At 37.7% G+C, this 10,806-nt stretch overlaps 1 protein-coding gene across 2 annotated transcripts; it reads right to left on the bottom strand.

Moving 5' to 3' along the window:
* Nucleotides 1-137: 137 nt before the first annotated feature.
* si:dkey-284p5.3 (uncharacterized protein LOC557830 homolog) lies at nucleotides 138-10,106 on the bottom strand. 2 transcript variants are annotated; one of them, XM_052135640.1, is made up of 4 exons: nucleotides 9,829-10,106; nucleotides 2,472-2,768; nucleotides 591-641; nucleotides 138-516 (listed from the first exon to the last, which is right to left on the bottom strand). In XM_052135640.1, exons 1-4 carry the CDS (start codon nucleotides 9,905-9,907, stop codon nucleotides 497-499), a joined length of 447 nt encoding a protein of 148 aa, XP_051991600.1. In that variant the 5' UTR covers nucleotides 9,908-10,106; the 3' UTR covers nucleotides 138-496. The 2 variants fall into 2 exon arrangements, with proteins under 2 accessions (XP_051991600.1, XP_051991599.1); XM_052135639.1 differs by having other exon boundaries at nucleotides 138-641.
* Between the last annotated feature and the right edge of the window lie 700 nt (nucleotides 10,107-10,806).

Below are 10,806 nucleotides of genomic sequence, written 5' to 3'. Positions count from 1 at the left end.
GCTATAATTGGGTGTATTTGCATTATTTATATATATATATGTATATTAGTACTGTGCAAAAGTCTTGTTTCATGTTTCATAAAAGCATTTGTCTTAAGATGGTCATTTATATCTTCAGCTTTAGAGTGTCAATAGGAAATATAAATGTTAGACTCCCAAATATTACTTTTGCAAATAGAAAAGATTCGAATAGAAGAACAGGGAGTCCTGCAACAGATGGCATGACACCCACAGACACTGAAAACTATTTATGTTATTATTTTTGAAGACATCCCCACTATGCAACAAATCTCACAAGTGCCTAAAACATTTGCACAGTACTGTATATAAGATGGTATTCGAAGATAAGTGGGTCTATACCTTGGCAACAAGAAAGCATTAACTAAATAAACTACTGTTTCATTGTAGTTTTATTAATCTCAAGTGAAATCCTGATTGTATTGGAAATATGTGTTTCAGTCTGGATTCTGCAGAAACTCTGGCAATCGATGCACACTTAACTGTCCTCACCAGTAGCTGAAAAAGAGTGGATAAGGGAATTGAGTTACATAGAGACAAAAAACCTTTTTTAATGATATTATTACACTTACCTGGTCCTTCCTCAGGTGGGCAGGAATCTGCCTGGCCCTCGGTTGTATTTTCTGTAAAAACAAAAAAAGAAAGAAAAAGATCATTTACATAAGTAAATTACATCATCATCCAATAAACTAACTTGTCTTATCCCAAGTGAAATTCTACTCCTATTTAATCCTTTGATTCATATGAAATCCTCAGACATATCACCAATTTAAGAGTCCTCAGAGGTCATTTGGGTTATCTTTTAAGTGGCACAATATTACTAGGCAGAAATCTTGGCATCTTTCAGGTTTGCCCTGCGGGTTTATCTTTTCTAGTTTCTTATCTTGAACTTGCAAGTAATTACAACTAGTCTGAAACACTTAAAAATCAGTTGGTGTCCTAGCAGATAGGAAATTATTTTGGTTTCATTCATTTTCTGCGGCTAGTCTGTATGCGTTTCACAAAGGCTTTTTTCCACAATGCACGCCAGATATTTGCATCAGTGAATAAATTGACATTTACATTTGAAATTCTGTCAGTGAAGCATGTTGTTGCCCTTGGCATGTTCCAGATATGGGCAAAATAGCTATTTTAAAGAATCTTTCAATTATCTATTGCATATTGTTAATCACAAAAGGAAATTGTGTATGTACTAGCCAAAATCAGATAGTGGCTGTCTTGAGATTCAGTTCTCTTAACCTTTTTTGGACCATATAAGTAACATTTCTAAGATAGAAAACCTTGTAAAATGTTCAGTTACAAGGGCTGGAAAGGGAGTTTAAACTACTGCGATCTCTACTTTCACTTTAAGTGGAAGATACAAATGATGAGAAAACAAATGGTGTGCTTATTAAAGTAATAAATAGGAAAGTTTTACAATAAGCACTACAACTGAATACTGTATATAGACTGTCCTGTTTCTTCATTGCCAAAAAGAAGGTGCAAGTTACTTTGCATCTAGAGATATGTCCCTTGAAAGTGCCCAAGTGATTTGCATACACAGGTGAGGAACACAAGGTATAGTGTACCTTGATCCTGAGAAGGATTACTTTGAGCCCATTTTCTGAAGGAAATGTGTTTTCATGAATTGATAAACAGCTGTCTTTGTAAGATAAAAACTGGCAGAATAGTAATCATTAAAGAAATAGTTTACCCAAAAATTAATATTCTGTCTTCATTAACTCACCCTTGTGTCATTCCAATCCCAAAAGACTTTCTACAACAGATCCTGTAATATCCTGGACACTCTTTTTCATATAATGAAAGTGAAAGTAAACTTGAGCTGTCAAGCCCCAAAAAAGCACCCTAAAATTATTATAAAAATGGTCAATTGACTCATGCACAATATTTCAAGTCCTCTGTAGTTATTTGATAGCTTTGTGTAAAGAACAGACTGAAATTTAAGTTACTGACTGATAACTTCCCCTCCAGTGAGCTATTAACAACTGCAAATAGATTATTGAATCAGTTAGTTGAACCTGAGAAATGGATGATTTATAAATGAATCATTTAGTCCAATTCAGTAAACTGGGTCAACTGATCCATTGAAAAGATGCACCTCAAAAGAAGAATTCTTTCCCAAATAGGACATTGGGAGAAAGAGAGCTGAGCGGATGTCAAGATTTTCAGTGAATAACAACTTTAATTTTGATATGTTCCTCACACAAAGCTATCAAGTCATTTCTCATATATTGAATAGTCATTTTGAAATATGGTACTTCTTTGGTCATTTTGGAGCTTGACATTCAACATTGACATTGACATTGTGCTCATTCAATTTCACATGGAAATGAGTGGCTGGGATATTCTTCAAAAACTCACCTTGGCGTTCCGGAGTTAATAATGACAGAATTCTCATTTTTGGGTGACTAATTCTTTCCCTTCTTTTTCCCTCATTTGTATTTAAAACCTACCACTTGGTGCTGGTGCAGATTCTTCAGTTTCAGCTGCTGTGGAGGGGTTGGGTTCAGATTCTGCAGACTGGTCAGGAGCTGCTTCTGCTGGGGCATCAGCCGGAGCTGCTTCTGCTGGGGCATCAGTCGGAGCTGCTTCTGCTGGGGCATCAGTCGGAGCTGCTTCTGCTTGGGCATCAACTGGAGCTGCTTCTGGCTCACTGTGAGCTGTAGCAGACGCAGAGCTCTGTACTTCCTCGGTAAAATCAAGAGCTGTAATTGTTTCATTGTCTGCTGCAAGACCACCATTTTCATTACCTGTCCATTAGAGATTAAGAAATCAAGACAAATATTTGTATTAATTTAAATAATATTATAAATAAATATAATTTCTAAAAAATAAAAAAAGACCTTAAAGGGGTCATGACATGAGAAACCAAATTTGCCTTGATCTTTTGGTATATAAGAGGTCTTTGTATCATTAAAACGTCCTGCAAGTTTAATATTTTAAGACGTCCTCCCCATTCTAAACGAATCATTTATTTAATCAAGCTCAAAATACAGCTCGTTCTGGATTCATGGTTAGAAGTGACGTGACGGTTAGAAGTGACGTAACAGCGTTTGCATATGACCGCCTCCAGCACAAGATAACTACGCTTTAAGCGCAAGACAGCTACGCTCATTTCAGTATCGCCGTCGCCTCACAAGTGTTCAGTCGATGGACAGCGAGCTCTGACAGAGACTACTTGTGCACAGGAAAATTACGATGCCACACAGATGTGCTGTTCCTGGCTGTGGTCAAACAAAAACTCTGAATAAGCTGCCGAAAGATCCAGACGTCAGGGAAAAATGGATGCAGTTTATTTTTTGCGGACGTTCCAGTCACGGCAGTGTTAACTTAAGCGTTTGTTCTGTACATTTTAAGGATGACTGTTTTGAGAACAAATCTCAATATGATGCTGGCTTTGCCAGAAAACTGTTGCTCAAAGATAAGTCTGTGCCGACTATTCTGGGAACAACGACGACGCAAACTGTAAGTAATCTATTTTAAACTTTAAACTACTTTTTAAAGCGCAATTTCATTCATTATGAATAATCACAGTGTTTTTACTTAGTTTACTTGCATATTGTTCTGGCTGGGGGCGTCAATAATTGATACATAGGCACTGACGTTAGCCAATCACAACAGTGGGCGTTAACACTGAAGTCTTAAATGGAAAACGCCCCAAAACAGACTGTTTGAATCAGAGGATGAGAAACAGGGTGGGAAAAGGTCATAAATCACTAGATTTTAAAAGTTTTTCTTAAAAAAAAATATATTAATACTATAATTGCACCTAAGGGAACATAATAATACAATAAAAAAAAACATGTCATGACCCCTTTAAAATAAACATTGACGTTCTAGAGACATTTTCGGTGTATAATATATATATGGGGAATGTTGAAATATAAATAGATATTAATAGATACACTGAAAGCAGAATATATAAAAGAACCGTTTTAAGACATATGTTTTTGCGATATATATATATATATATATATATATATATATATATATATATATATATATATATATACATCTCCAAGGAACATCAGTATCTGCCAACAACCAAGAACAACTGTATCCAGGTGTACCTTGAAGAATTGGTGCTGTTTTGAAGGCAAAGGTTGTCTTTTTTATGTTTACTGGACTTTGTATAACATTTATTGAGAAATTAAAACTATTATGTCATTATTTTTGAAGACGTCCTCACTATGCAACATTTTTCACAAGTGCCCAAAACTTTTGCACAGTATTGTACATATATAAACTCAGCAAAAGAGAAACGTCCCTGTGGCAGGGGCGGGGGGCGGGTCGAGGGCGGGGGCGGGTTCCTACACACCCGGTCCCGTATTAGGCTAATCAAGCCTCTGAGGTATAAGGGTCGACTGCAAAGAATCCTGCGGGAGAGAGAGATCGTTTACGGACATGTCCGTTATGTGTGCGTTTATGTTGTCTTTTGAGTTTATCATTAAAACTATTATTTTTATCGTCAAGCCGGTTCTCGCCTCCTCCTTTCCATTGATATCTTTACAGTTCCTTTTTCAGGTCACTGTATTTTAAAAATTATTTTGTAAAAATCTAAATAACTTTACAGATCTTTATTGTAAAGGGTTTAAACAATGTTTTCCATGCTTGTTCATTGAACCATAAACAATTAATGAACATAAACCTGTGGAACGTCCGTTATGAAACTAACATCTGACAGACGGTAAGCAATTAAGTTCACAGTTATAAAAACTTAGAACACTAAAGAGACCTTTCTACTGACTCTGAAAATACCAAAAGAAAGATACCCAGGATCCTTGCTGCATGGAGGCATGAGGACTGCAGATGTGGCCAGGGCAATAAATTGCAATGTCCGTACTGAGACGCCTAAGACGGGGATACAGGAAGGACAGCTGATCATCCTCACAGTGGCAGACAGCATGAAACAACACCTGCACAGGATCAGTACATCCGAATATCACACCTGCGGGACAGGTACAGAAAGGCAACAACAACTCCCCGAGTTACACCAGGAATGCACAATCCCTCCATCAGTGCTCCGACTGTCCACAATAGGCTGAGAGAGGCTGGACTGAGGGCTTGTAGGCCTGTTGTAAGGCAGGTCCTTACCAGACATCACCGGCAACAACATCGCCTATGGGCACAAACCCACCTTCACTGGACCAGACAGGACTGGCAAAAAGTGCTCTTCACTGATGAGATGCAGTTTTGTCTCACCAGGGGTGATGGTCGGATTCACATTTATCGTCGAAGGAATGAGCGTTACACTGAGGCCTGTACTCTGGAGCGGGATCGATTTGGAGGTGGAGGGTCCGTCATGGTCTGGGGCGGTGTGTCACAGCATCATCGAACTGAGCTTGTTGTCATTGCAGGCAATCTCAAGGCTGTGCGTTACAGAAAAGACATCCTCCTCCCTCATGTGGTACCCTTCCTGCAGGCTCATCCTAACATGATCTTCCAGCATGACAATGCCATCAACCATACTGGTCATTCTGTGCATGATTTCCTGCAAGACAGGAATGTCATTGTTCTGCCATGGCCAGCGAAGTGCCAGGGTCTCAATCCCACTGGGAACGTCTGGGACCTGGGTGAGGGCTAGGGCCATTCCCCTCAGAAATGTCCGGGAACTTGCAAGTGCCTCGGTGGAAGAGTGGGGAAACATCTCACAGCAAGAACTGGCAAATCTGGTGCAGTCCATGAGGAGGAGATGCACTGCAGTACTTAATGCAGCTGGTGGCCACACCAGATACCGACTGTTACTTTTGATTTTGACCCCCCCCCCCTCCCCCCCAAGGATGTGTTCAAGGATACATTATTCCATTTCTGTTAGTCACATGTCTGTGAAACTTGTTCAGTTTATGTCTTAGTTGTTGAATCTTTTTATGTTCATACAAATATTTAAACATGTTAAATTTACTGAAAATATAAGCAGTTAATAGTGAGAGGACGTTTCTTTTTTTTGCAGAATTTATATATACACACACTGGCGGCCAAAAGATTGGAATAATGTACATATTTAGCAGTTTCGGAAGGAAATTTGTACTTTAATTCACCGGAGTGCCATTCAACAGATCCCAAATTATAGTCAGGACAATTCTGATGTAAAAAAAACAGCACCATCACTATTTGAAAAAAAGTCATTTTTGATCAAATCTAAACAGGCCCCATTTCCTGCAGCCATCACTCCAACACCTTATCCTTGAGTAATCATCTAAAATTGCTAATTTGGAACCAGAAAATCACTTGCCATTATATCAAACACAGCTGAAAGCTGTTTGGTTTGTTAAATGAAGCTTAACATTGTCTTTGTGTTTGTTTTTGAGTTGCCACATTATGCAATAAATTGGCATGTCTTAAGGTCAATATTAGGTCAAAAATGGCAAAAAAAAGAAAACCGCTTTCTATAGAAACTCGTCAGTCAATCATTGTTTTGAGGAATGAAGGCTATAAAATGTTTGATGCATACAAAGGTGTACAGTACATTCTTCAAAGACAAAGGACAACTGGCTCTAACAAGGACAGAAAGAGATGTGGAAGACCAGATGTACAACTAAACAAGAGGATAAGTACATCAGAGCCTCTAGTTTGAGAAACAGATGCCTCACTTGTCCTCAGCTGACAGCTTCATTGAATTCTACTCACTCAACACCAGTTTCATGTACAACAGTAAAGAGAACACTCAGGGGTGCAGGACTTATGGGAAGAATTGCAAAGAGAAAGCCACTTTTGTAACAGAAAATCAAAAAATAAAATGTTAGATTGGGCAAAGAAACTCAGACATTAGACAACCGATAATTGGAAAATAGTGTTATGGATCTTAAACCCATTGAGCTTTTGTGGGGTCAGTTAGACTGTAAGGTGCATAAGAAGTGCCCAACAAGACAGCCACATCTATGGCAAGTGCTACAGGAAGTGTGGGGTGAAATGTCACCTGAGTATCTGGACAAACTGACAGCTAGAATGCCAAGAATCTGCAAAGCTTTCATTACTGCATGTGGAGGATTTTTTATGAGCTTTTTGAAGTAGTTTAAGTTCTGAAAAAAACATTTAATAGTAATTTTTCATGTTATTAATGTCCTGGCTATACATTGTGATCAGTTAAATGCCACTTTGGTGAATAAAAGAACCCATTTCTTTCCATAAGAGCAAAATCTGTACGTTATTCCAAACTTTTATCCGCCAGTATATATATATATACGACACATACACAACTATTACACAAGGTGCAAACATTCATTGATGCTCAAGAAGGCAGCACACTACTATATGCATACTATATTTTATGTAAATATCTTCTTATGTCGATTCTGAAGGGCAGTACTAAATAAAAAAAAAGATATTTTATCTCTTATATTTGTGTACATTTTGAAAGGGGTGTGAAAAATAATGCAAATTTGTGCACTCAACTATATAGTATATGTATTAAACACCCGATAAATGAGTTATCATTTTCCTTATATCGTCTATCACGTCTTTTCTTTGGCTTTCTATCTTGTTTTTGTAACAATATAAATCAAACAATTCTGTGATTTCTGTGCAACTAAAACAGCAATTTAGCTCCTACATTTTTCACTTTAGGAGCCAATGGCTCCTTAGTATTTTTTTCACTGTCCTTTCCTGCATATTGCGCCGCCGTTTTGTGGTCCCCTCTGCATAAAGTGGCGGCTCATTTTTGCTTGTCGCAGCCCATTCGTTTCCCTGCACGTTTTGCGGCCGACCCACCAGCCCGCTCGGTTCTCCATATGGCCAGTCCGCCCCTGATCAAAGTGCATCGGCCCACCGGGAAAATGCCCGGTATGCCAGATTATCAGTCCAGCCCTGGTAGTGGTGCCCGGAGGGGTCTTCTGCTGCTGTAGCCTTTCCACCTCAATGCTCAACTGTAAGTTCAGTAATGCTTTTCTGCATAGCACTGTTGTAACATGTGGTTATTTGGATTCCTGTCACCTTCCTGTCAAATTCCTCTAATCTATCTAATTGGCTGATTAGATAATTGCATTAATATGTAGATGTACAGGTGTACCTAATAAAGTGACCAGTGAGTGTGTGGATTAGCCACAACATTAAAAACACCTGCCTAATATTGTGTAGGCCAAAACTGCGCCAACCAGCATCTCAGAATAGCATTCTCACCACAATTGTAGAGAGTGGTTATCTGAGTTACTGTAGACTTTGTCCGTTTGAACCAGTCTGGCCAATCTCCGTTGACCTCTCTCATCATCAAGGCGTTTCCATCCACAGAACTGCTGCTCACTGGATGTTTTTTGTTTTTGGCACCATTCTGAGTAAATTCTAGAGACTGTTGTGTGTGAAAATCCCAGGAGATCAACAGTTACAGAAATAATCAAAACTCTGTGAATGGAAACACCTTGTTGATGAGAGAGGTCAACAGAGAATGACCAGACTGGTTCAAACTGACAAAGTCTACAGTAACTCAGATAACCACTCTTTACAATTGTGGTGAGAAGAAATAATCTCTGTGATGCGGATTGGTGGTGTTTTGGAGGCACGAGGGAGACCTACACAATATTAGGCAGGTGTTTTTAATGTATATATACACCGATCAGCCACATCATTAAAAACACCTGCCTAATATTGTGTATATATATACATAAAATGAAATGTATACAGTGTAAGGGGTAGCTGTAAAACAGAATCATTGTAAATAGAGTGCCAGAAAGGACTTTTTGAAAGGAAAATCTGAAAGGAAATTTGACATACACCCCAAAACTGATGCTTGGTCTACTAATTACATTATTGAAACTATACTGTTAATAATTATCTGAAACTGGAAGCAAAACATTAATATCCTGGTTTAATAATGACAACCTCCACATACAACATGTTTCTATGCTGTAAAAAAAACTGGATGCACTAAAACAGGCAAACTAGTGGTTATAACAATATGCCATCAAACTTCTGGTCTAAAGTACACGACATTTGCATTAAACCTTCTTCTCAGGTCCATAATTACATACTTTGTTTAAATTATGCCTTTGGCAGGTTGACATGCATCACCACATATGAAGGAGCACCTAAGGTGGGGAGGACCTCCTCTGACAGTTAAATCATTCCTAAAATAACTACTCAAATTCCGAGGACTCACTATAGACACAGAATAAGTCAGGGCAAGAATATAAGCACATCCACAAAACAAAATACAATTGGCCATATTTTGCTTGAAAAATTAATTTAATTTATATTGAATGCAATTAATTTCAAATGTATTTGTATAGTGCTGTTCACAATACAAAAAGTTCTAAATTACATTTTAGCTAATAAATAATTGACTTTGAGCACATAGATGACAAAAAAAAAGCTACTTTAGAGGTAATTATCAATTGTAGTTCTCTTGTGACTTTCCATTAAATATGTGGCATTTTAGGATCTGGGTTAGGCTTTTAACCTTAGCTTTCTCCAGAGGGACTTTAAGTGTAATTAATACTATATGTTTCTCTCTGAGAGACGCTGGAGTCAAGTAGAACTAAACTGCATGGCGTGCAGATGACAGCATAATGGATAAGGATCTGGGTGCCTTACACAAAGGTCTCAGGTTCAGTTCCATTTAGGGTGACCCAGGATCCCACGGGTAACTAAGATCACAATCTTGCTCTATCACTTAAGGATCTATAATGCATGATTTTATTTAGCATTTGTGTCTACATAAAGAAAATTATGTTACAATATAACTCAAGCCCAATATGCCAGTTGCAGTGCCCATATGCTTGACATTGTTCATGCAACTTCATGAAACACCCAGAAATTAAACATTAATTTTATAAAATAAGATAAAACTCAATTCTGCACTTCTAGACTGTATAATCTTACCAGAGGTGCTCCCATCTTGTTTGGTGTTGGCTCGTGTTGTGTCTTGAGCGGTGGTCTGAGTGCTAGAAGCGCATCCCATTGTGTTTTCCAATGACAGGACTGAAGTCAAACACTTTGGGTGTTCTCGTGCCCACCGGTGCACGTCGATCTGAAGAGCAGGAAGACTCCGTTAATTAAACGCGCCCTTGACTGAGTCATTCCCTCGAAAGGTAACGCATTAGATCCATTTGAGTGTGTATACACGGCGGTCATATGCAAACCTGCCCTTATTCGTGGTGACTTTACAGGTCACGGTTTTATTTGCAATGCTAAAACACCAGTGTCCCCTGTTGTTCTCTCTGATGAAAAGGATCGGTGGTGTATCCTCCTGGCGTTCAATGTGTCACGTTAGAAATGTTTGATTTTGAGATAGACACTTTTAGTTTTAAATAGAACTTAAAACAACCGATGATCCGTTTTATCACCCGCAAAATATAATCTAACTTTTAATTGAGCATGACGTCATGTAGTCAAAGTGTCTGGTGATTTCATGTTTTTTGGCGACACCTGCAGTATGTTGAATATGTTAAACCTTTGTGGTAAATACATAAATAGGCTACTAATTCAATGCTAGTCTTTTTTTTTTTTTTTTTTTTTTATTGATTTAAAAGTATTTTATTAGCCTACTCCATGTGTTTCTTACTTCAGACAATAAAACTATCAATTAATTATTGATTCAGGTTGGAAAGATAATTGTTCAAGAGTGTGATATCTAGAGGTGTTCGTTTATTTATTATATATTTAATCATTTCAAAATTAATTGCTATTTTTATTATTTTATATCGTAAATCAAACTTGATGTAAAATTAATGCTCAAATGATTTAAATGAGTATAGTAAACCAATATAAATTGTGCCTACGTATTAATTTATATAAAAAAAAAAAAAACATTATTTATTTTTTTTTTACTTTTAAATAGATAAGATTATGGAAGCCCGT

The sequence above is a fragment of the Xyrauchen texanus genome, chromosome 10 (genome assembly GCF_025860055.1).
Source record: "Xyrauchen texanus isolate HMW12.3.18 chromosome 10, RBS_HiC_50CHRs, whole genome shotgun sequence".
Taxonomy (NCBI): Eukaryota; Metazoa; Chordata; class Actinopteri; order Cypriniformes; family Catostomidae; genus Xyrauchen; species Xyrauchen texanus.
Note: the sequence above shows the minus strand (reverse complement) of the source record. Positions and strands in the feature narration are given on the sequence as shown.

Coding starts and splice junctions, on each gene's coding strand:
- si:dkey-284p5.3 (XM_052135639.1), bottom strand. CDS start 9,907: ATGGGATGCGCTTCTAGCACTCAGACCACCGCTCAAGACACAACACGA. Junction 2,769..9,828: donor ACAAGATGGGAGCACCTCTG/GTAAGATTATAC, acceptor TCTAATGGACAG/GTAATGAAAATGGTGGTCTT. Junction 642..2,471: donor ATCTGCACCAGCACCAAGTG/GTAGGTTTTAAA, acceptor TTGTTTTTACAG/AAAATACAACCGAGGGCCAG.